We start from the raw sequence: 26,428 nt of genomic DNA on the forward strand, positions 1-26,428 counted from the left end.
GCTAGGAAGTGTCTGAGGTCAGATTTGAACCTAGGACCTCCCATCTCTAGGGCTGGCTCTCAATCCACTGGGCTACCCAGCTGTCCCCCTCCAAATTGGTCTTTTCTCTTTCCAATTCATCTTCTACCCAAATGACAAACTGATACTCCTTCCCCACCCTCCAATAGTAAAGAAATGCATTTATCCAAATTGGTGGCAAAATAGAAATGTAAGAGCACAGGCCTGATAATGTCATTCATTAATTAATAATTAAAGCTAGTATTTATGTAGTGCTTTAAGGTTCTCTAAACACTTTAACTTTAAAAAAATAATGTTTCATTTTTTCTAATTGCATATGAAAATAATTTTTTACATTAGTTTTTAAAAAACCCTTACCTTCCATCTTAGAATCATTATTGTGTATTGGTTCCAAGGCAGATGAGTGGTAAGGGCTAGGCAATGGGGGTCAAGTGACTTGCCCAAGGTCACACAGCTGGGAAGTGTCTGAGGCCACATTTGAACTTAGGACCTCCCATCTCTAGACCTGGTTCTCAATCCACTGAGCTACCCAGCTGCCCCCTACATTAGTTTTTTTTTTTAAACCCTTACCTTCCATCTTGGAGTCAATACTGTGTATTGGCTCCAAGGCAGAAGAGTGGTAAGGGCTAGGCAATGGGGGTCAAGTGACTTGCCCAGGGTCACACAGCTAGGAAGTGGCTGAGGCTGGATTTGAACCTAGGACCTCCCATCTCTAGGCCTGGTTCTCAATCCACTGAGCTACCCAGCTGCCCCCTACATTAGTTTTTAAAAACATAGGGTTCAAATTCTCTCCCTCCCTCCAAGAAGGCACTTTTACAAATATTATCTCTCGATCCTCTCAGTAACCCTAAGTGTGGGTGCTATTGTTGTCTCTATTTTATGGGGAAACCAAGGAAGATAGAGCAGTAATGACGTGATCAAGGACACACAGCTAGTGGGAGGCAGGATTTGAACTTACATCTTCCTGACATTAGTCTGGGGCTCTATCCACTTACTATCCACTGTGCCACCTGGCTCAGTTACTCAGGAAACTCCAGTGATTCCCCATATCCTTAAAGATCAAATTCTAACTGTTCTGTCTGCCATTTCAAACTATTTGCCATCTGGTTCCAGCCTAACTCTCAGGCTTATAACCTCTTCACTCCTCTTTTAGATTTCAGCCAAACTGTCCTTCCCCAGGCATCATGCTCCTTCTCCTGTCTCCAATCCTTTTTCAACACAGCCACAACCATGCATTTCTAGAGCTTCTTCAAAGTTAGAGAATGGCATCTCCTGTGTATTATTTTCCACGCAAGGCTTTAAGCCATGCCCTGGAGAAGTTAGAGTATTACATTGGAGAGAATATTGGACTTGGAAAATCTGGAAGGTATGAGATGGAATTCCCTCTTCTGCAGCTCAGTAACCCTGTATAAGCCTGGGGTAAGTGACTCAAACTACCTGAAACTCCTTTTTCATTTGTAAAAAGAGGATGATAATAGCGCCTGCCTTCTGGAGTTGTAACTATGGAAATGTTGGCTTATTATTATTATAATTATTCCCTGTGAAGCATGGGGTTTAATTTGTCAACAAAGAGATCTCTACGGGCCATGGAGAATATAATATTTTGGCTTTGAAAGTGTGTACATTTATTTTTTAAAAGTTCAGTTTGCCCCTTGTCATATCCCCCTGTTTTGTTGTCCTAGGTGGCCACCTCCTTTGCGTATTCAGAGTCTTGGCACTAGCCAATTCCTTGATCCCCAACCCTGCTCCTATGGGATCTCCGAGGTACCTAAGTAGAGTGAAAGCTCACATGTTCTGAGGATTCTTCCTCACATGTAGCCCAAGGGTATTGCTGTGTGACTTGAAGGGAGGCAGAATTGAGATCTCAAGCCACTTCTTCTCCAACTCTCTTATTCAAGGGAGGCTTGAATTCATGGCCAGAAGGAAAAACAGGAAGGTAGGGCCCAAGAGCATCACTCTGCTCTCTTCAGAGAGAAAATCTTGGGCTAGAACTATATCTATCTATTCCCTTAAATATTATGAGGCTAGGGCTGATGGTGATGGTGATGGTGAACCTTTTAGAGATGGAGTGCGGGGCCCTGCCCCTACCCAACTCCTCCCAGGCTGAGTGCCATGCCTGTCCCCTCAGAGACCCCATTCCATGGCTCTCCTCTTACTGCACACAAGAGAGGGAGAAAGTGCTCCTATTGGGCTATTGGATGGAGAGGTGGGTGAAGTGAAGAATGTCTTCAGCAAGTGTAGAGAGGGGGAGGGGTGAGATCTGAGTGCTCTGCTCCCCTCCAGCTCTGTTGTCTATGAGCAGCCTACCTTAGCCCCTGTGTACTTCCATTGGGCTGCTGTGTAGAGGGGCAGATGATGTGAAAAAAAAAATGTCCTCAAGCATGGTAGAGAGGGGGAGGGGAGCAGCTCCACCAGAGTCCCTCTGCCTTTCTAGTAATGAAGTAGGGAGAATGTCATCAGGGAGGGCAGCTGCTTGCCCACAGAGAGCACTCTGCATGCCTTCTTTGACACCACACCATAGATTTGCCATCACTGGTCTAGGGGTTCTGAGTTTTACATTCAAGTGAGCTTCTGATGGTTGTTTCCATATGGAGGGAAGGGGAAGGACCCTAAGCTTCCAAATACCAGTTCCAAAATGAACACAGATAGCAATTATCAAAGAAAACAGCTATTGAAATCAGAAATCAGAGAAAGTATACATAGGAGAGTATATACCACACAAAACAGAGAAGCAACTTTCCCATTGGGAGTGAGAAAATTCAACTAAACCAAGAGAATCCTGGAGGGAAACTTCTCCTAACTCATCAGTATAGTAAATGGGGAGGGGACATGATGGTGTTATGGGTGAACATGTTTCTTGTGGCTTTTGTAATGTTTATAATTACTTTAGAACATCAAGATTATAGAATGGAAATGACTTTGCAAAAAAAAAAAAGGTCAGTATGCCCTGAAGAGTGCCCATGTTTTCCACACTTTAAGTCCTAGCCTGATATATGTTCCAAAACACTGACTGTATATTTCTTGGGCTGGATAGAAAATTTCCACATTACCTAATCCTAAAAGACCTCCCCTCTCTTTTGTCTTGAAGTTTATACCTTCCTCCAATCTCTTGGGGGATGAGGGGACTTTGGGTATATCCAATCCTTCTCCCACCCCACTTTTAAAAAAAATTCTCTCAATGGAAATAACCATCTTTGCTACAAAGCTGTCTGCTTGTTTGGTTTGAAGGTTTACAATGGAGATTGGCAGCTCATCTAATGTTTCCTGGTTCCCAATCTTTTCCTTCAGGCACCTGAAGTGGGATTGGACTCTTACAACTTTTCTAAACTAGATGCCAGAAGTGGTCTGTTGACCTAAAAAATAATTACAGAACTACCAATGTAGTTGCTATATAATAAGGATCTTTCATCAAGGCAGCCAGATTATAATCTGGGATTCCCTCTAAAATAGCCCCCAGGTAATCTCCTTTATAACCACCTGGGGCCAATGTTTTATTAACTACCTGAATGGCCGGTGACTGGATGGAGAGGATGGTGAGGGGAACCAGAGACCAAACCCTGGAGAGCTTAATGTTTTTAGCTCTAAAATTCCTCTATTGGATGGTGAATGTCTCAGCTGGTGTATTATATCAATAATGAATTTACACATAAATCATGATTCATGTTGTCTCCCTCCCCTTCTTCCCTTCCCCCTCCTGGAACCAACAGACAATTCTACCAGTTTATACATGGATTATCACTCAACACCTGCTTCCATAGTATTTATTTTTGTAAGAGAATAATCTTATAAAATCCAAGCCCCAAATCCTATACCCAAATAAACAAGTGACAGGTTGCATGCTTTCCTCTGCATTTCTATTACAGCAGTTCTTTCTCTGGAGGTGGATAAGATTCTTTTTCATAAGTCCTCAGAATTGCTCGGGATCACTGCATTGCTATTCATTGCTAAGTCTATCACATTTGATCATTCCACAATACTGATGTTACTATGTACCATGTTCTCCTGGTTCTGCTTATTTCACTCTGCATCAGTTCATGGAGGTCTTTCCAGCTCTTTCTGAAATCATCCTGTTCTTTATTCCTTATAGCATGATCCAAATTGATATTTCTAAAGTCTAGTTTTGATGACGTCCCTCCCTTTTCAAAAATAAAGTGTCCAGGTCCTTTGGTTGTTCATTTTTAAAAAAGTAATTAAACCCTTGCCTTCTATCTTAAAATTAATACCATGTATTGGTTCCAAGGCAGAAGAGGGGTAAGGACTAAGGGCTTTTGTGACTTATCCAGGGTCACATAGCCAGGAAGTGTCTGAGGCTATATTTGAACCCAGGACCTCCCATCTCTAGGTCTGGCTCTCAATCCATTAAGTTACTCGCTGCTCCCCTTGGTTGGCTTTTAAAGTGCTTCATAAGAGACCATGCCTTCTTGGCCTTTTCACACATTCCTTACTTTCAGTCACTTTTCAGTTCAGCCAAACTGTCTGTCTTCTGATTTTCCTTCTCCCACCTCTAGATCTTTGCAGAGGTCCTGACTCATGCCTGGGATTCACCCTCTTCTTACCTCCACTTCCTAGATTCTCTCTAGCTCCTTTCAAAGCTCAGCTCAACAGGGCCTTTCCAGATCCCTAAAGTCACTGGTGTCTTTTGAGGTAACTTTGTATAGCTTGTGCTTTTGCTTATCCGCATGCACCCTGTTTTCTTATGTTAGAATGTAAACTCCTTGAGGGCATCCTAGCTTAAACAGATCCTCCATAACTGCATAGATAATTAAATTAAATAGCAAATGTGCTCCTTTGCTTTGAAACCCTTTCTCTGCAGGCTGGCCTCTGTCAACAGAGGAAGGAAGTGAAGTGGGAGTGGGGTGGGGTGGGGAGGTGACTTCTCCTTTTTAGCTCTGGAGTCTAGGCTGTCTTGTCTTCTTCAGCAGACCTTGGCAGAGCCCAGCAGACAGACGCGACAGCCACTGCCAGGCTTGGCAGCTAGCGACCATGGCCCTCAGAGCAGTCCCAACCCAGCGCATCTGCTATTGCTTCAATGTCAGGATCGCTACCACAGCCCTGGGCATCTACCATGTGGTGAGTGGTGCCCCTTGCCATTCCCTGGAGCCAGGGCTGGGTGGGAAGCCTCCTGTCTTTCTCTGGGGCCTGAGGAGGCCTCTTCTACCATTTGGGGTGGGTCCTCAGAAATTGTTTGCCATTTGCCAACACTGTCTCTAACATCCTGTACCTATGTCGTACCTATCACACTACCATAGAAGTTGGTATGTTGCTGGGTCTGGGAAGAGGTGGGAAGAGACGGTAACTGGGCTGGGAGCGCTGAGTTTTATTCCTGACTTTGTGATTTTTAGAAAGCCTAGTTCTAGCCCCAGCCTTTAGTTTCCTGTGCTTTAAAACTCACTGCATCTCTAGGGTCCCTTCTAGCTCCAAAGGATGCTGGGTTTTGAGTCAGGATTTAGGTTTGATCTTGAGCAAATGACTTTCTATTCCCTCTGGCTCAGTTTCCTCATCTGCAAAGTAAGGAGGTTGGACTGGTTAGCCTAGGAGGTCCCTTACCCATTGAGGTCACCATCCTAGCCTGAGCACGGATATGCAAGCCATAGATGGGCGGAACTGGTCTTGGAGGGACCATCTTCTTCTTTTTTCCTCCAGGGACTTCCTGGGCACCAAGCTGCTAATGGACACCCTTTCCTAGGCTCCACTTCTCCCAAACTTGTTCCGTGGGATTTTGTTTTGGTCCTGCCTTTGCATTCTTTCTGGCTTCCAGACTTTGATCTTGTCCCAATGCTGAGCTGATGGGGGCCCTTCTTTCAGCCCAGCCTCTGGGGAGAAAGGAGACTTGGACTCTAAGGGAAAGTGTCTGGCTTTTGGTTTCTATCACAGTTTTGTCACCTGTGCCTAAGCTTCCTATGAGGAGAGCAGCAGGGGAAAAAGAATTCTAGCAGCCTGTAGATGGAGAGGGGATGAGGGAGAACTGTTCTAGGTAGAAATGCAACTTTCTGGGGAAAAATTAAGAACTCCGAGCTCCTTGAGAAAGAGGAGAGCCCTTCTATATGGGGGGGAGGGGGCAGGAAATGACTTTTGAGGTAGCAGATTTTGGTTTTGAACTGCCTTTTTTTGCCCTCTGTTGTGACTTTGGGCAAGTCATCCACTTCCTGGGGCCTCAGTTTCCTTATCTGCAAAATGTGATAGTTGGATTCAATGGTCTCTGAGATCCCTTCCAACTTGAAATCAAGGAGTCTATGAATCTCTGACTATGTTAATGGTAATTAGAAAGGACACTGGTGACCCAGCTCAAGTCTTGAAGAGTGTCAGTGCTATGGAGAGGGGCCCCCAAGATCATGTTTGGCCAAAGACATTGGGGAGGATTAGCCCGGACAAGGGAAGACTTGCAGGGAGACATGATGGTCGACTTCAAATATTTGCAGGGCCTTTATGGGGAAGAAGGATCAGTTTGGGGTTGCCTGGTTCCAGAGGGAAGAAGGAACAGCAGTGGACGATAGTTGTATAGTAGCAGCTAACACATCAGTGAAGAAGAATTTACTAGCAATCAGCTGTCCCTAGATGGAATGGACTGCCTTGGGAGTTATGGAGTGCTTCAATACTGGAGGTTGTTGGGGATATTGTAGAGAAGGAATTCCTCTTTAGGTGTAGCAGATCTCTCAGGTCCCTCCCAGTTCTGGCATTGAGGGGGCCATTGGAGTTGAATTCAAAATCCTTGAAGGGTTACTTATTACCTTGTGGGTCCTTATTATATTATATTATGTTATATATATATATATACATATATAATAGATATTATAAAAGGAAAGTCACTTTTACTTTATCAGCTTCAGTTTCCTTATTTGTAAAATGGGAGAGGATTAAACTAGATCACTTCTTTCTTACCTAAAAATGTTTTCTTTTTTAAAAATTTCTTTTTAAATATAATTAATTTCCATTTACATATGAATACCATTAAAAAAAAACTCTTACCTTCTGCCTTTGAATCAATACTGTGAATTGGTTCTAAGGCAGAAGAACAGTAATAAGGCAATGGGGGTTAAGTGACTTGTCCAGGATCATCTATCTAGGTTTTGAGATTAGATCTGAACCCAGGACTTCCTGTCTCCAGGCCTTGCTCTCAGTCCACCAATCCACCTACCTGCCCCTATAAACTCTTAATAATTACTTGTTAGCTGATTCATTGATGAGGATCTTTCTAATTTTGGTATTCCTACCCCCTAGCTTTTAATATTCATTTCTAAACTTTTGAGTTCCAAATTCTGTCTCCTTCCTTCCCTCCCCCTTCCCTCCCCCCCAAGGGTAAGCAATTTGAAGACTGGATCTCTTCTGAGGCTCTTTCCAGCTCGAAATCTCATACCACTATGAGGTGCTTTGGAAGAAAAGTTGGTGGATCAGAAGTCAGCAATGGGAACCTGGCAGATCTCTCCTTTCATCTGTATTGTCTATTGGTAGTCCAACAAAGAAGGGGAAGGAAAGCCAGGACTTGTTGGGAAAATAGTCCAAATTATAGGATACTGTAAAAGGGACTCAATGGCCATCTAGTCCAGGTCTTTTTTCTTTTTAATCAGATAAGGAATTGCAATCAATAGAAATTAAATGACTTACCAAAGGTCACACAAGAATTGTGTCAGAGTGTGGATTTGGACTAGAGTATTCTTCTCCGTGAGCCAGGACTCTTTCTTCCTCTTGAGCCAGGCCTACAGGGCCAGAGCTGGGGTCTACACTGGTCAAATCTAAACCACAAACATTTAGTCAGTTATGATGCAATACTAGGAGCAACTAAATGATGCAGTAGATAGAGCTCTGTGATTGGAGTCAGTACGATTCATTTTCATGAGTTCAAATCTGGCCTCCATCAAGTACTAGCTGTATGACCCTGGGCAAACTTTTTCCCTCCTCTCCCTCCTTACTCCTTTCATTTAACAATGGAGTTAAATGACTTGCCCTGGGTTTCACAATTAGGAGCCAAATTTGAACCCATGTCTTCCTAACTAGAGACCTAGCTCTCTATTCACTGTGCCAACCAGCTGCCCCTGTGGATAAGTCACTTTACTGTGTTTGCCTCAGCTTTCTCATCTATAAAATGAGCTGGTGAAGGAAATGGCAAACCACTCTAGCATCTTTGTTAAGAAAACCCCAAATGGGGCCCCAAAAAGTCAGACATGATTGAAAAGATACAACATAACATGGAGTGCAAAGCTTCACTGACCATATGGAGATGAATCCTCCCTTCAAAGGGTTTATAGTCTACCCAGGGAACAAAACAGATTCAGATGAAAAGGTATTAAGAGAAAAAGAGAAGTTAGGAAGCTCTGTATAATTATGTGCTTGCTGTAGGATTTCAAAGAGGGTACTCTGGGTTGGGGGCAGTCAGAGAAAGAAAGCTTCCTGGTGGGGAAAGGGAAAAAAATGAACTGGTCACGAAGGGCTCAGAAGGTAAAGACCGAATGGGGTGGTGAAAGAGGAAGGCTTCCTGGTAGGGGGAAATAGCAAATAAAGGGGCAGAGGTGGGAGAAACCTAGACTATTTGAGGAATAGTGAGGAACTGGGATGGAGAGAAGATGGGGCATAGATGAGGTAAGACTGAGGGTGATCAGATCCTGAGTAATTATATCTCACCTTTACATAGAGTGCCATAAAGTTTGTAAAACACTTCAGGTGTGTGTATCTATCTATCTATCTATCTATCTATCTATCTATCTATCTATCTATCTATTATATACACATATAAATATAATCTGATTTGCTCTTCACAAGTTCAGAGCTATTATTACCTCCATCTTTTAGATGTGGAAATTGATGCTTGGAAAGTTTAAATGATATGATCAAATTAACATGTAAAGAGTTCTCCAGTGCTTTGTCCAGATCAGATTGGAAGAGTAGAATGGGAAGCATTTGGAGCCCATTGGAATAGTCCAAGCAAGAGGCAGAGACCAGGGCTCTGGGTGTGAGTGGTAATATGACTCATGGGGCAACCTTCCTTGAGTCATGTCCATTCTCTGGAAATATGCCGCAGTCCCGATGGCTGACTTCACAAATCTGGATTGGCTTAACAATGTTCCCAAAGGTACCAGATGTACATGCCCACCTGGGCTAGGCTGGGCTGACACAGCAGCAGACATCTGAATGGAAAAAAATGCTGTCATTCCAGATGTTTCTGCCTTGCTTAGAGCCAGAGTCACCCACACTCAGTCATCTGCCTAGCCGTTGTTACTCATGAACCTAAGTCTCTGGGGAGGAGCAGACCAGCCAACTGTGCAGTCATTGCCCACAAGAGAAGGTCCCTTGGGACAGAGTACTATGTACTATGAGAGTAAGTACTATGTTCTTAAGAGAGGGAGGCTTCTCTGGCTCACCTGGGTAATTGTGGCCAGCTTAGCCTCTGAATTGGAGTTGGAAAGGACTTCAGTGGCCATCCAACTCAACCATGTATTTGATCTAGCATCATCTTCACCTTTGCTTGAAGACTACTAATGAGGGAAAGTGCCTGTCTCCTGCAAGACCCCATTACTTTTGGACAGCTCCAACTGTTAAGTTTTTCTTAAGGTGGATCCTAACTCTGCTTTTCCATAACTTCTCTGGTTCATTGTTTCTGGTTCTGCCCTTTGGGGCCAAGAAGAACAAGACTTGCCCTTCTTTTTCATGATAGCCCTTCACATTCTTGAATCCAGTAACTATTTCCCCCCCTAAATTCTTTTTTCCATTCTAAACACTCAAGTTTTCAACTAATTCTAGTAGGGTATCATCTTGAGGCTTTCTACCATCCTTCTTGGTTTTCCCTGTGTTCTCTTTAGTTTATTCTTCTTTCTAAAATGTGGTAGCCAGACCTGAATACAATCCATAAACCAAAAATGGTCTGGCAAGGGCTAGTGATGAGGTGGGGGAAGGAGTGGAATATTGCCCCCTTGTTCCTGGAAGTTATGCCTCTGAATGCAGCCCCCAAGATGGCATTGTCTTATTTGGTTGCCACTTCATACCGTTGACTCATAGTGGACTTGTAGTTTATTAAAACCCTCAGATCATTCTTCAGTTGGATTGCTAACTATAGCTAGGTTTGCCTGCTGGCACCCTATCATAATGCAACTTGGAACCTGCTCTTTGCCAGCTGCAAGCCCTGGCGTAGTGAGCTTCTCACACCTGGCCAGAAGACCAGGAAGCTCCCTGAGTCAGATCAACTTTGTGGTTGTTAGAGGCAGTGTGGTACATACAGTGGAAAGACCACCATTAGCTTTGGATTCGGAAAGCTTTGCTTCAAGTTTTGTCTTTGGCTACATGATTTGGGGCAAGACAATTAAACTGCCTTAGCCTGAGTTTCCATAACTCTAAAATAAGGGGGCTGGACTAGATAGCCTCTGAGGTTTCTTCCAGCTCTAGATTTGTTACCTTGAAGGACACAGATAGGGAAGGTGACCTATGTGTGTCCAGATGGGTTAAAATGTCGTATTAAAAGAACCCCTTACCTTCTGTCTTGGAATTGATACTTAGTATTGTTTCTAAGGAAGAAGGGAAAGAGCTAGGCAGTTGGGTTAAGTGACTTGCCCAGGGTCACACAGCTAGAAAGTATCTGATTTGAACCCAGGACTCCCTCCAGGTATGGTTCTCTATTCACTGAGCCATCTCCCTGCCCTGAAATGTCCAATATTTTAAGCCTAAATTTTAATGCAAAGAGGACTTTAGTCCCTGAAATGTGTTCACAGGGTACCTAGAGGCAATGTGCCTCTGCAAAGCTGTTGGGATCTGCTCAGATTACTCAATGATTGAGGAGGAGGAGCTCCCAGGCAGAATTTATTGATGTACCTTTAAGGAGATCAATGAAGGTGGTTTGAGTCTTCTCCAGTACCTTGGGACTGGGCAAGAGCTAGAAGGGGACAGAGGGACTGGGGGGGTTTCTGCAGAACAGATCTCTCTCTCTCTCTCTGTGCAAATCAGACCAATCCTCATTTCTGAATGAATGAAGATGACATTATCACTTGAGGCTAGATGTGAGGGATGCTGGAAGAGTAGAATCTGACAATATCTCCACTGGCTTCCCCAAATCCTGCAAATAATGCCCTAGAAACCCATTACTTTGGTCAAACAAAGACCCAACAGCCTCTTTGGTGAGAAAAGCCATGCTATGCCATGGCAAAAAAAGCTCTTGACTGGGGCATCCAAATCTTGCATTTGATTCTTGATTGTCCCCTTGCTAGCTGTGTGACTTGGGGCACAAAGTACTTAGCCTTTCTGAGCCCCAGGTTCCTCATCTGTGAAATGAGGATGAAAAGAGCTGTCTCACTGTCTAGAAAATGCTTCCAAGTCCCATATAAACATGAGGCACCGTTATTGACACAGAATGTCTGAGCAGGAAGGGGCCTCAGAGGCTACTAGTTCAACTCATGCCTGAAGACAGAATCAATAGAATGGGCTATGAATTTGGAGTCAGAAAACTTGGGTTTCTTATACTTACTCTATTGTGTGGACCTGGGCTAGTTAATTAACCCTTCTGGGCCTTAGGCTGCTTAATGGTTAGAGCACTAACCCTGGAATCAAGAAAACCTGAGACCAAATCTTGGTTCAGACACTGACTAGCTGTGTGAACTTGGGAAGGTCATTTAGGCCACATCTACCTCAGTTTCTTCAATTGTAAAATGGGGGATAGGTGGGTGATTATAACATAGTACCCGTCTCATAGGATTTGTTATATGGATTAAATGAAATAAGATTTATAAAATTCTTAGCACGGTGCCTAGCAGGGGTCGTAGAACTCAGAATATAGAACTGGGAGGGATCTTAGAACATAGGATACCAGAGCTGAGAAGAGTTTTTAGAACCCAGAATGTCAGAGCTGGGAGAGCCTTTAGAACATGGGATGTCTGAGCTGGACTGGGGGGTGGGGTGGTTCTTAAAACACCGAATGTTGAAGCTTGGGGTTACAGGGACTTTAGAATATGAATAATTAAAACATAGAATGTCTGAGTTGGAAGGAAGCTTTATATATTCATATATATATATATATATATATATATTTGCCATCATATTTTTCATACGGAACAGGGAATTGAATAGCAAAATGACCTTATCTTTGATCACATAATGAATGACAATGTGAGGAGGATGAGAACTCAAGTCTGTTGATCCCTCCCTCCCACCCTCCCCCAAACCCAGGCCTCTTTCCACCCCATTGTACAGAATCACTGTATTTATGTTGATTACCCTGGATAATCCTGGAGCTGACATTCTCCAATGGACCTTTTGCAGAGGTCCATGACAGGTACCCTGTCCTTGTCCCCAAAGTCTCAGTAACAGAAACTCAGCATTCGAGGAGAGGTAAAGCATGACTTTAAGATGTTTCTACTTGCCTTGGATCCCCAGAATTGCCCATATATGAACTATCCCCAAAATGTCACATCTGTCCCTTTGTCTAAACTTCTGTAGCCTTTGTGGTCTATTCATCTAAATGATGGGTGATCCACCTGCCTTATAATTATGTCCTTATCTTATCTCCCACAGAACAGGTCTGATTTGCCTGTGTCTCTCTTTGTGCCCAAGAAAGATTTGACTGCAGCTAGCGCTCAGGGTTTGTTGAACAACAAAATGAGTAGAAAGAACAACTTATGGGAACTAAAAGCACAAGTGGTGGTGATGGTAGAAACTGAGCCCTGATGACTTTTTGGTGGCTTCCTGAGTGACATTTGAAAGTTGATCTGTTTGTGGGATAAAAATAGCTTCTTAACTGTTTGGCAGGGACAGCACCCATGCATCTCTTGGCAGCCGGTGCCCTTATTTTAGCCAAGCACAGCGGAAATCAGCAGCTCCCTTGGGCACACTGTGTGTGCACACAAGAAAGGACTGGTCCTGGTATCTTACCACTTGGTTGCTTCCTTTTTATTTATTGCTCAACATTTTTGAAATGATAGTGATCAGGGAAGCAACCATAAGAAGGCTAGGGAGGGAGATACTTTCTCTGTCTTCATCCTTGCCTCCCAGTGGGGTGGCCCATCAAGAAAGATCAGAGGAAGAGGACATTTGGAATGTGTTCCTACCTCCTCTGTGCTCCTCTTTCTCTAGGGTGCTCAGAACCCTCATACTCTGTTCTAGCCCAGATACCCTTGAACTTCCATGAGCTCCGAATGCTTCCTATATCCTCCACTGTTTTAAACTGGCTTACTTGCAATGTACCAGGAATTCAGCATCAGTTTCCTGAAATTAAGGTAAATCTGGTAAATTCCAGTAATTAGATAAAACATTTAATTGAAAAAATAACAGCAATGTCAGGGAACAGGCATTTTCTTTGTTGATGAACAAAAATCTTTTTTCCCCCTCCTACATTCCCTAGAACAGTGATGGCAAACTTTTTAGAGACCCTAGAGACTGAGTGCCCAAACTGCAATCCTCACGTAGCATGTGAACCCCTTCCTTGCTCAAGACAGGGGAGGGAGGAAGTACTCCCATTGGGCTGCAGAGGGATGGGTGATGAGAGTCCTTAGGTGCACATGGAGAGGGGGAAGGGAGCAGCCCCCTCTGGCATGCTACAGCATGGGTGCCATAGAATCACCAACATAGCCCTAGGTGGAGGCAAAAAGCAAAATAAAAAACCTTTGTGAAAAAAGAGCCAGTCAAGTAAAACAAATGCCCACATCAGTCCTATCCTAAACTTACCAAACATTTATTAAGCTTTTACTATGTTCCTGGTACTGTGCTAAGTGCTGTGGATGCAAAGAAAGGCATAAAGAATTACTGCCCCTGAGGAGCTTACATTCTAATTGGGGAGGTACCATGTACATATATGGATATGTACCAGGTATATAATGGGTGTATATACAAGCTGCATAGAGAGCAAATAGAACAGAATCTGAGAGTGGAAGCATTAACGGGGGGGGGGGGGGGGGGAGACTGTCTATAGAAGTGGGGATTTCAACCAATCAACATTTATTAAAATTGAACTGAGGGGGCAGCTGGGTGTCTGGCTCAGTGGATTGAGAGCCAGGTCTAGAGACAGGAGGTCCTAGGTTCAAATCTGATCTCAGATACTTCCTAGCTGTGTGACCCTGAGCAAGTCACTTAGCCCCCATTGCCTAGCCCTTACCACTCTCCTGGCTCAGAACCACCAACACATAGTATTAATTCTAAGATAGAAGGTAAGGGTTTTAAAAAAATGGAGCTGAGTCCTGCAGGAAGCCAGGGTATCAAAAAGATGGGAGTAAGAATCCTAGGAGAGTAATCCAGGCATGGGGGACTGCTAGTTCAAAGGCATGGTAAAAGAAGGATGGAGTGTTGGGTTTGAGGAAGAGTAAGAAAACTGGAGTTTTTAGATTATGGAACATGTAGAAAGGAGTCAGATACAAGAAGGTCTAGGTTTATGGGAAGAGGACAAATTGTGAAAGCCTTTCAGCATCATTAAAGGAATTTCTATTTGATCCTGGAAGAAATAGGATTCCACTTGAGTTCACTGAGAAGAGGAATAACATGGCCAGATCTCCATTTAAAAAAATGATTAAATAAAAAACCTAGTAAGTATTTAAATTCTCTCTTCCTCCATCTCCCCCATCTCCCAGTTATGAAAACTGAAAATGAAAGTCTATATAGACTTTGCAAACTATGTGAGCTCTTCTTGTAGCTTCTGATGGGTCTGTGGAAAAATCAATGTTTGGTACAAATCTGAAAAAGGAAATAATTGCAAAACTCTTGTAACAAACATGCATCGTTAAGCAAAATAAGTGCCCACACTAACTATGTCCGGGACATATATTTCTCATCCTTCACATTGAGTATTCCCTTCTCTTTCGGGAGTGGCTGACAGCTTTCATTATCTCTCCTCTGGAGTCATGGATTGTCACTGCATTGATCCATTTCCCCCCTAAACCTTTACATTCTGTCCTAATAGCAGCTCTTAAGGCAGAAGGGCTAAGTCTGGGCAAATGGGGTTAAATGACTTGCCCACAGTCACACAGATAGCAAGTGTGCACTGATTGAGTTTTAGCTTGGTTGTCAGACTTACAATTTAGAAAAGTCACCTTGAAGCAAAGAATTGGAAGCAACTTTTTTTTAAATTTGGGAAATAATTCATCCCTTTCTTCTCTGTATTAAATTAAAAAAGCAACGTGCCTTACAGGAACCTTTCCGATCCCAGCCACACAGCAAATACAAGATTGGTGTCATGGTTCAACAGGAAAATCTTATACAACCTCATCAGAGAGGTTGATGAAGAATTTACAACGCAGTAAAAATGCACTCATGAAAATGTAGCACTCTGGACAGATGCAGGCTGAAGGCATGCATAGGCAAACAAGTTGGATTCCTTCATTAATTCTAGGTGCAATCTTACTGCTTTTTGCCATTCTAGTAAATAACGTTCCCTAACAGTTTTAGATAGTTCAGACACATCTAAATAGACGAGGGGAAATTGTAGATTGTAAAGGGTGCCTATCACCTGGAGAATGGCTGACAGCCTACGTCAGAGAAATGAAATGGAATGCTTTCGTGCCATAAGAAATGATGAAAGGAACCGTTTCAGAAAAGACTTAGAGAGAAGTGAGCAGAACCAGAACAATTTAATGATAACAGTATTGCTAAGGCAAACAATTTCGAAAGACTTCAGAACTCTGATCAATGTAATGACTAAACATCATTCCAGAAGACTAGTAATGGAGAGGTGATGGACTCAATATACCATCTGAGATATATATTTTTGGACATGTTGGAATTAGTTTTACTTGACTATGATTATTTGTTGAAAAGGTTTTGTTTCATTTTTCTTTTCTTTTCTTTCCTTTTTTTTCTCCAACTCCTAGCTTCCATCTTAGAATCAGTACTTTGTATTGGTTCCAAGGCAGAAGAGTGGGAAGGACAAGGGCTAGGCAATGAGGGTTAAGTGACTTGACCAGGGTCACACAGCTGGGAAGTGTCTGAGGCCAAATGTGAACCCAGGACCTCTTGCTTTGGGGCCTGACTCTCTATCCACGGAGCCATTTACCTGTCCACTTGTCTTTCTTTTCCAATGGAAAGGGTGGGTAAAAGGGAGAGAAAATGAGTATTAAAAGGAAGAAAAATCACTTGGTAGCTAGATGGAGGATGGATTGGAAGAAGGAAAGATTTAAGAGGGAAAGCCAGTTAGAAGGCTATTATAATAGTCTAGGCAAGAGATAATGAGGTTATATTATGTATAAAAAAAGTATATGAAGTAAAAAAAATTTTTTTTGGTTATGAGACAGAATTCCCAAGTCCTGGAGGGAGCAAGAAAGTCCTTGTGTAAGAGGGTGGGCCTAGATCTGAGCTATAGGTGGGACTAGCAATTCTAAGAGGTGGAGGTGAGTAGGAGATCCATTCTGGCTATGTGTGGGCCAATGCAAAAGGCAGAGATGGAAGATGGAAACGTCACTCATGTACCCCATGTCTCTTGTAAGAAGGCATTGTGGATGCTGAATACTTAATGGAGAACTTGCACCCAGGCTCCAAGTCCCCACACAGACATGGACAGGATTTTAGCCTGGAAAAGACGAGGCTTGGTGGGCCAGAACATGATGGTTGTCTTTAAATGTTTCCAGGCTTGGGTAGATTCTGCATTTGATATGTTCTGATTACTGGGGATAGGATGGAGAAGAACTAGGGCAAATGCAAATTCAAGGAACATTTATTGAGGTCTGGTACATGCAAGACAGAGGAAACAATGGAATATGCTAGAAAGCTGGGCTTAGAGTAAGGAAGTGTCAACCCCCACTATTTCCTGGGTGTCTGACCCCCCCACCTTACCAGAGTCCAACCAAGTGAGAAAAAGCCACTAGAAACTGAGGAAGAAGCAAAGGGTATTTTAATGTATTCTCAGCAGAACGAACATGCCAGAGGAAACTACTCTCCTAAGGAGAGGAGCCCATTAGATACAGAAATCAGTTAGCCTGTATTGTTTGGGAGATGAAGAAGAGAAAAAAGAAAAAAACAAAACAAGATGATTGCCTGCAGGACGGGATGTAGCCTCAGATTGTTGTCTGTAACTCCTTGGAGTGACTTTTGGGGTCTTTGGGTGTGAGGAGAAAGGCTGATAACAGTCATTTGTCTGGAGTCCCTCCTGGTGAGCTAATGATCCTCTTATCAGGAAAGGTTCCTAGGATTCTAGATAGCTAGATCCCTGTTTCTCAAGCTTAGCTTATAGTCAGCAAGGATTGTTATGTATGAGAAACGCCTGGAAAAATGGAGGCTTGAGCAAATCCAGTTAATTGTTATAGCCAGGATTCCTTTTGCTTTCTCAGAAGCCCTGTGTTCAGATCTCACCTGACTCTTATTAGCTGTGTGGATAAACATGATTGGAGATTTCAGTGCACAGAGGAAAATTCTCAGTGAGAGAGGAGGCAAGGTATTCTCTTCCCGCATGTTAGTTTGAACAGGCAGAGTCATTGGAAGGATTCGGGATCTCCTGGAGAACAAATCATTTCAAATCATTCCTTGGCTCTTTTTCCTATCCCATGCGTTACACTAGGGGTTTGAAGCATCTTCCATTTGGATCCAGACCTCCCTCTTCCCAACCTCTTACTACTGCATCTGACATCAGACATGACACAAGTATTATGGATTGTTAATTTCTTTTTATGAAAGTGCAATACAACCAAGGAAGGATTAGAAAATGTATGGGAAAAGATGGATGTCATGACATGAATCTTGCAACCATGGAAAAATATTCTAAATTAATTAATTAAATAAAAATTTCCAAAAATCTAAAAAAATTTTAAATTAAATAATAAAAAAGATGGGGGGCATCTGGGTAACTCAGTGGATGGAGAGCCAGGCCTAGAGATAGGAGGTCCTAGCTTCAAATCTGGCCTCAGACACTTCTGGCTGTGTGACCCTGGGCAAGTCACTTGACCCCCATTGCCTGGCCCTTACCACTCTTCTGCCTTGGAACCAATACACAGTATTGATTCCAAGATGGAAGGAAAGGGTTTAAAAAAAAAAAGATGGATGTCATGAAAGGACTGACCAAGAGTTCATTGGAAATCACAGCAGCCAATGCAAATGCTTCTAAATATAGTAGCTGAGAGGCTTCCTCTACTGAGTCCCTTTATCACTCATGGATTGAAAGTGACTGGAGGAAAAGTTCAGTTAAAGGAGCAGCATTCTTTCCAACTATGAGTCAAGGAGAAAAAATGGCGCCCATGTCTAACAAATCATTGCTCTGCTGTAGGTACTCGACTTTTAGTTGCACCAGGACCCCACTAGCAGCTTTCAGAATCTTTGTAGATGGGACAAATATTCGACCAGCAAGGTTCACATGGTATCAGGATGGAGGATAACTGTAATTTGAATCTTCTTGGCCTTGATTCCTCTTTCTTCCTTCCCCCTAGATTCCTTGTTAACAATCCCACAAACCCCCTGGTTTCATAACATCAGTGGCTTGTTGAATCCTGAGAAAGAATCTCCACGTCTCCACCTTCATGACTTTTCTGAAGCAAGGCCACATTTTAAGAGTTATAAAAGAATAGCAAAAAAAAAATACATCCAACCCATTTACTTCATCGGATGGCATGGACAATGTTCCATTACCGTAGACCCTAAGCTATTCAAAGAAGGGAGGGAATTGTATTTTCTCATCTGTTTCCTAGGATTAAACTTGATCATTATAGTCACAAAAGGTTTATTATTTTTTTCCCCAACACCTTCATTTTACAGATGAAGAAACTGAGGTATTTGATTAAGTGAACTGTTCAAAGTCATACAGCTAGTAAACCGCAAAGCCACCCAGACTCAAAATCTAATATTCTTTCCACTGCATCCATATGCTTCCAGTTATGGGGTTGTTTCTGGGAGTTCCTATGTGCCTCATCTCCCCTCCTCCCAATTCTCCCCAGCACCCCATACCACAGTACATATACACAGGAAGCCAAAGCTTTATTTTAAGCCTGGGGGGCACTAGCCTGGAACCAGGAATGTATTCTGGGCAATATGTAAAGCCAGTGTGAGAGGTGATACACCCCTCCCCTAGGACTTCCTGTAAAATACGTCACCTTTAGTACAATAAATACCTCCTCTTGGCCTGGGTCTGGGACCAAGCTGAGGGCCCAGCACCTAGTGAAAAATTTTGTGAGCTATGGCTTTGGGGAGTTTAGCGAGTGAGCCTGGAGGAATGGTCCAGCCCATCTGGAGCAGGGCAATTTCCCTGCTTAATGTCCAAAGATGTCAAATCAATTCATTGAGCATCACACACTGATAGAATTTTATTGATGGAAAGGATATAGAAAGAAAAGGCATTGCCCTTTGCTGTGCCACTGTGCCCATAGGACATAGCACTTTTCCATCTGACTTGCAGCTCAAACCTTCTGTATATGTTGTCTCTTGTATCAGAATGTAAGCCCCCCTCCCCACTGTCTGTCTCTGTTTGTTTTCCTGTGCTTAGCACACATTTAAGCCCTTAATAAATGCTTCTTTCACTCATCCATCCATCCATTTATTTGTTTGTTCATTTATTTCTATTCATTCATGCCCCTGGGTAATATGCCTAAAACAGTTACCTGCCTCGATGGATAAAGTGCTTGAAGAGTCCAGTTGTTAGGTTAGTGCTTAAAAGAAGTGAATGCCAGGAGGAACAGCCACCATACTGGATGGTGGCACAGTGGATAGAGCAATGGATTTGGAGTCAAGAAGATCCAAGATCAAATATGGCTGCAGACACTTACTAGCTGTATAATGATGGGCAAGTCAAGTTACTGCTCTCTGCCCATTTCTTCATCAGTAAAACAAGGATAAATAATTATGTTTGCCTCCTTGGGTTGTTAGATAATTCTTGTAACCATCATCATTGTTATTTTCACTATTATTATCATTCCATATCTCATAGACATGAATGTCAGAGGCTCTTTTGGTATCCCAAGGACCCTCCCCAGTCCAATACATACTTGATTAAAAGTTTCCTTCTATACATTACCAAGTTAGGGCTTATTCCCAAGAAACTATCTTCTAGCCTTTGCTGGAAAATCTCCAGGAAGAGGGCATTCATTACCTCCTAGGGGCAGCACAACCCACTAGAGGCTAACCACCTTGTTCCTTCCTTCCTTCCTTCCTTCCTTCCTTCCTTCCTTCCTTCCTTCCTTCCTTCCTTCCTTCCTTCCTTCCTTCCTTCCTTCCTTCCTTCCTTCCTTCCTTCCTTCCTTCCTTCCTTCCTTCCTTCCTTCCTTCCCTCCTTCCCTCCTTCCCTCCTTCCCTCCTTCCTTAGTCTTTGCAACCCTCACACTTGTTGATTAACTTGCTGCATTCTCCAATGTCCTTCCCTAAAAGTGTGCCCATGACTGCCCACAGTACTCCATTTGGGGTCTGATTAGAGCAGAAAACAATGGGACCAGCACCTCCTGTAGCCTATCCTATCTTTTCTTCTGCAGCTTCAGATTCCATTCTCCTTAAGACCCTGGCTAAATCTCTCCTGCTTTAGCATACTGCCTTTTCCTCTCTTTTGGCGTCTTGAAGACGTGGCAAATAATTGGCCAAGAACCTTCAAGAATGTAGAACTGGTGTCTGAGTCCCTTCCAAGTCTTGACAAGAAACTGTGAGGCTTTCCCGGCCCTTCAACTAGAATATGCAGTGGAAAGGTGTTAACAGGCTGGTGTGCTGAGTGTGATTTGCCAGAACCAGGCCTCTGTCTGCTTGGCTATGGGTCTGGGATTAGGTGTCTGGGGCGGAAGAATGTGGAGAGGGGCCAAGAGGGGAAAGCTCCAAAGGGAGAGAAGTTTTTAGTTAGGGGGGAAACTCTGGACTAGGAGGGGCCTAAATGTCTCAGGCAGCTGGAGGCTGTGGCCTGGCCGGAGAGAAGGAAGGAATGTAGACTTCTTGGAGGGGCAGGCAGGATTTTTGAAACAAGAGAAGACTTGGACTTGGGGCACTGAAAAAATTATTCAATAATAAGGCAATATTCTTTCTCAGTGCAGATGTCAGCTTCAGAGACAGTTATTGCTACTTTTCTGTGGCAGGGAGATAGGGACCAGGAGGAGAACAGAAAGCTGAGTAAGGAGGATGGGAAAAGGGCTCTGCCAGGCTCTATGTAGTCTAGGCTCTGGAGCCCAAGCATAGTTTTATAGATGTTGGACATCTCAAATCTCATCTCAATCCCATTTAATCTTAGTGCTTGGGCTCTGTCGATTATCTCTGATTTATCCAGGTTATAGCATGTTTGTAAATAGTTGTTTGCATGTTCTCTCCCCCAATAGCAAGAGCCCCTGCCCTCAAGGAGACTCCAGGCTCCGTGTCTTGCTTTTCTTTTTTATTTCCAGTGGTTAGGACAGTGTCTGACAAATATAAGGTGCTTAAAACATATTTATTGATTGACTGACTGACTGATAGTTACTGATATTGTCAGTGTCTAACAAGTATAAGGTGCTTAATAAATGTTTACTGGTTGACTGATAGTTATCAATATTGTTAGTGTCTGATAAATATTAGGGGCAGTCACTGTCTACCTCAGTTTCCCCATCTGTAAAATAGGAATAATAGTAAGAGGATAAAAATGAGATAATCTTTGGAAAATGTCACATAAATACTTATTGTTAGTAATAATAATTATTATTATTACCTAGGGCTAGCTTTATTCTCCACTGCTTCTCCTGTGGTCATAGTTAGGGCCCTTGGACAGGTCAAGATGACTTTGAATGAGTAAGACATTCTAACTCTTGATGGCAAGAATATATGTGAGTCAAGGATGAGGAAGTAAAGTGAATATCTGTTAGCAAGGCCAGGTACACTGAAATGAGGATAAAGGTAGGAGATCCTTAGTTGTGAAAATGGGAGGTGAGAAGATGTATTGGGGAGAACACTGGGCCTGGAGTTAGAAAGATCTGAGTTCAAATGTGACCTCAGATACTTACTAGCTGTGCAATCCTGGATAAATTACTTAATCTCTATCTGCCTCAGTTTTTTCAATTGGCAAATGGGGATATTAATAGTACCTATCTCCCAGAGTTGTTGTGAGGATTTAGTGAGATAATATTTATAAAGCTCTTAGCACAGTCCCTGGCACATAGCACATTATATAAATGTTAGTTACTATTAATGCCATTTTGATTATTATTTATTATGGGCCTCTGTTTCCTCATTTGTAAAAATTGAGGGGAGGAGTGGACTAAATGACCTCTCAAGTCTTTTCCATATCTAAATCTATAATCATATGATCTCTGTACCTCAGTTTATTTGATGGGATATTGGGGATCTCTGCCAAATCTCTGTAAATTATTCCTTGAGGAATTGAACTAATTCTAGAGATAATAAGTTTGGGGCTCTGAGCTAGCCAAGTGAATCTTCTGACCTCTCTCCCTAGTCTGGTGGGAACTGCTTGGCCCAGGGCTACACCAGGGATTGACTGTATTTTTCTTTGACTTTTCCAAGACCATTAGATGATCTTATTGCCCCGTGGATCCATGGGAAAATCCACCAAATCATTTTTTCACAAATTCAGAGCTAGAAGGGACCTTAGAAGTCATTGAGGTTCATATCCTCATTTTACATATGGTGAAAATGAAATTCGGGAAGTCTAAACACCTTATTCCCATTAGCCATGCTCACTTCCCTACTGGAAACATGATGTCCGTATTGATGGCTACATAGGTGGGCCCAGATTTATTTCTTGTTTTTGTTCCTGATTTGGAGATGAGTCGGGAAAACTCTGTTCCATGGAGGGACAAGAAAATCAATCTTTGGCCCTTGGTATGCCACAGGAATGCACAATACTTGGCTACTAAGAGGCTAATGTGTTACCCTCCCCAGTAGCTACTTTTTATTTTATTTAGAACCTTCTGTAAACATAATGAATTGACTGATTAGATAGTAGCATTTTCACTTTCACTCCAGATGGGGTATTCGAGTGAGTGAATAAGTACTTATTAAACACCTACTTTGTGCCAAGCACAAAAGGAGGTAAAAGACTATCCCTGCCTTCAAGGGGCTCACAGTCTAATGAGGGAGATTACAAGCAAACAAATGTGGGCTCTATAAGCGAACAAGCTATATAATTAAAATTTTAATTATTTTAATGATGATATTCATTGTAATATATTTATTATGATTATTAATATATTACTTATTATATTAAAAGATAAATTGATTAAAAGAAAGAAATTAAGAGAGGAAAGGCACTAGAATTAAGATGCTTTGGGAAAATCTTTATTTAGAAGGTGAGATTTTAGTTGATTTTATTTTTTTTAATGCTTACCTTCTGTCTTAGAATCAATACTGTATATTGGCTCCAAGGCAGAAGAGTGGTCAGGGCTAGGCAATGGGGGTTCAGTGACTTGTCCAGAGTCACACAGATAGGAAGTGTCTGAGACAAGATTTGAACCTATGTCCACCTATTTCTAGGCCTAGCTCTCAGTCCACTGAGCCACCTAGATACCCTCTTTAGCTGGGTTTTAAAGGAAGCTCTGTGTGTGTGTGTGTGTGTGTGAGAGAGAGAGAAAGAGAGAGAGACAGACAGACAGACACAGAGATAGAGAGACAGAGACAGAGACAGAGAAACATATATAGAGTCAGTGATAGAAAGAAAGACAGAGAAACAGATTGAATACACAGATTTTTAAATATCTATAATGTAATGTTATCCCCTGTCTTTTGGAGTGGAGGAAGAGGTGGTTAGATAAGTGGCCAGATAAGGATGATACAAGGTAGTATGTGCCTAGAAAGGAGCTATCAGAAAAGAACTCTAGGAAAATGTGAGGAAGGAGAGAACCCTTATGATGGGGGAAGTAAGGTAAGACTCCACAGAGGAGGTGGCTATTTTAGCACAAGGGGAATTTCCTATTACTCCTCCAACCACACTGCAAAAATAACAGCTCCTGTTTCTATAGCTCTTGAAAGTTTATCTTTATTCCTTATCCTGACACCATTACTATTTTTATCTCCATTTTACCCAGAAAGGAAATGACTTGCCCAAGGACACATTCCTTTTTTTTTTTAATTTATCCATTAATTTAATTGGAATTTTGACAATAATTAATATACATGATATGAACAATGATCAAAGTATAATCCTTGAGGATTTCAGAACTATGAAATATCTGTTACCTTTTATTTTTTCTTTTAAAATTATTTAATTAATGTAGAAAATTTTTTCATGATTCCATGATTCATGTTCTTTCCCTCCCCTCCCCCAACCCCTCCCATAGCTGACACACAATTCCACTGGATTTTACATGTGTCATTGATCAAGACCTATTTCCATATTATTATGGAAATTTGCACTGGGGTGATCATTTAGAGTCTACATCCCCAATCATATCCCCATGGACCCATGTGATCAAGCAGTTGTTTTTCTTCTGGGTTTCTGCTCCCACAGTTCTTCCTCTGGATGTGGATAGTGTTCTTTCTCATGAGTCTCTCAGAATTGCCAAGGACACATTCCTAATTAAATGTCCAAACAATAACTCAAACCCGGACCTTCTGACTTTAAATTGATTTAAATGTTCAAGGCACTGAATTCCAGGCTCTTGCTTACTTAAATGGTCTTTTATTCTCTCACTCTGCAAGACCAGACCAGACCTAGCTGATGCCTCCCTTCAGGGAATTTGCCAGTCTGTTAATGAGGATAGTGAAGATGGTGGGAGAAAGGGGGTCAGGGAAAGAATCTCAATGCCAAGGAGAGTCATTGATGTTTCCAATTTGTTCTGCCTTGCACCCCCCTCCCCCCGAAAACTGGAAAGGAAGGTGCTTTCCAGAGGCTAAAAATGGACCCTCTGATGGGGTCTCTTTGAGCAAAGTGCAGGTGGGTAGATAACAGCTGTGACTAGTCAGACTTCTACAAGACTCCTTGATCCCAAAAGTCTTGTTGAATTCCTAGAACTCGGATCTGATGATGTCATTTCCTGCCTCAAGAAACTCCAATGGCCCCTAGTGTCTCAGGATTAAATTCTAGGATTTAAACACTGGCATTGAAGTTCCTTCATAGCCTGGTGCTAACCTGCCATCTTGGCCTCATTATTCTTCACTCCTCCTCCCACATTTAATGGTCCAGATGCCCTGGTTTGCTGGTTATTTCTCATACAGGACTCTCATTTCTCACTTCTGTACCTTTGTACCAGTTGGGGGCTTTGCCTAGAATCTGCCTCCTTTTCCCCTCCCTGCCCCAGAATTTCTGTTTCCTTTCAAAGGTCAGCTCCAGTGGTCTACCCCTTCCTGTATGTAGTAGCCTACCCCCTTCTCTTTTTTGGGGTGTGTATGTGGGGGGGTTTAAACCCTTGTGTTTTAGAATCAATGCTGTGGATGGGTTCTAAGGCAGAAGAACACTAAGGGCTAGGTAATGGGAGTTAGAAGACTTGCCCAAATAATGTGATGTAAATTACATGTGATAGAAATAATAGAATATATAAAGTACACATGACATAAATATAATTTAAATTACATGTAATATAAATAATGCAGTACAAAGTATATCCTTTAAATAATGTAATAGAAAGTTATAATTTAATAACAATTTAGATAAATATATTTATAATATGATCACACTAAATTACAGATGACATAAATTGCATGTGATATGAATAATATAATATATGAAACACCGTGATAAATATAATATAAATTACATGTAGTATAAATCATATAGTACAAAGTATGTCAAATAATTGATATAAAGTAATATGAAGTTATAATTATGATAATAAATTACACATAGCATAAATTGTGTGTGACAAATAATATAATATATGAAATATATGACAAATATAATGTAAATTACATGTAATATGAATCATGTAGTACAGTGTACATGCCATATAAATAATATAATACAAAGTAATATTAAATTATAATTTTATAAAAATATACTAATATTTTATAATATAATTATAATAATAAATTACACATACTGTAATGCAATATATAAAGTATATGTGACAAATAATACAATATACATTATATATTAAAATAATATGATAAGGTATATGTGATATAAATTATATATAACATAAATTAGATTGATATAAATAGTGTAACTTAAACTACATGGGCAGCTAGCTGGTACAGTGAATAGAACTCTGGGTCTGGAGTCAGGATGACCTAAGTTCAAATTTGTACTCAACCATTTACTAGCTATATGACTCTGGGCAAGCCACTTAATCTTGTTTGCCTCAGTTTCCTCATCTGTAAAATGAAATAGAGAAGGAAATGGCAAGAGACTCCAGTAACTTTGCCAAGAAAAGCCAAAATGGGGTCACAAGGAGTTGGAAATAACTGAAAAAAGGATCAAAGAACAAATATAAATTACATGTGACATAAATTATGTAATATACATTATATCTTATTTATTTTATACATATTTTGAATATACTATTTATGCTCACATTGTCTCTCCCAACAGAACATTAGCATCTTGTGTGTTTTCCTTTTTATTTGTGTATCTCTAATGGTTAACACAATTCCAGGAACAGGGGCTTAATACATGCTTGGGATCGATTGATTGGATAACTCTTCTACACAA

General features: G+C 41.8%; 1 protein-coding gene across 1 annotated transcript in view; it reads left to right on the forward strand.

Annotated features, from left to right (window-relative positions):
• Positions 1-4,877: 4,877 nt before the first annotated feature.
• The window catches only part of LAPTM5 (lysosomal protein transmembrane 5), a 42,900-nt gene continuing 21,349 nt past the window's right edge, over positions 4,878-26,428 (forward strand). Inside the window, exon 1 of the mRNA XM_007492997.3 lies at positions 4,878-5,088. Within this exon, the coding sequence (XP_007493059.2) occupies positions 5,002-5,088 (87 nt within the window). The 5' untranslated portion in view covers positions 4,878-5,001. The remainder of the gene's footprint in view (positions 5,089-26,428) is intronic.

Source organism: Monodelphis domestica, chromosome 4 (assembly GCF_027887165.1).
Source record: "Monodelphis domestica isolate mMonDom1 chromosome 4, mMonDom1.pri, whole genome shotgun sequence".
NCBI lineage: Eukaryota > Metazoa > Chordata > Mammalia > Didelphimorphia > Didelphidae > Monodelphis > Monodelphis domestica.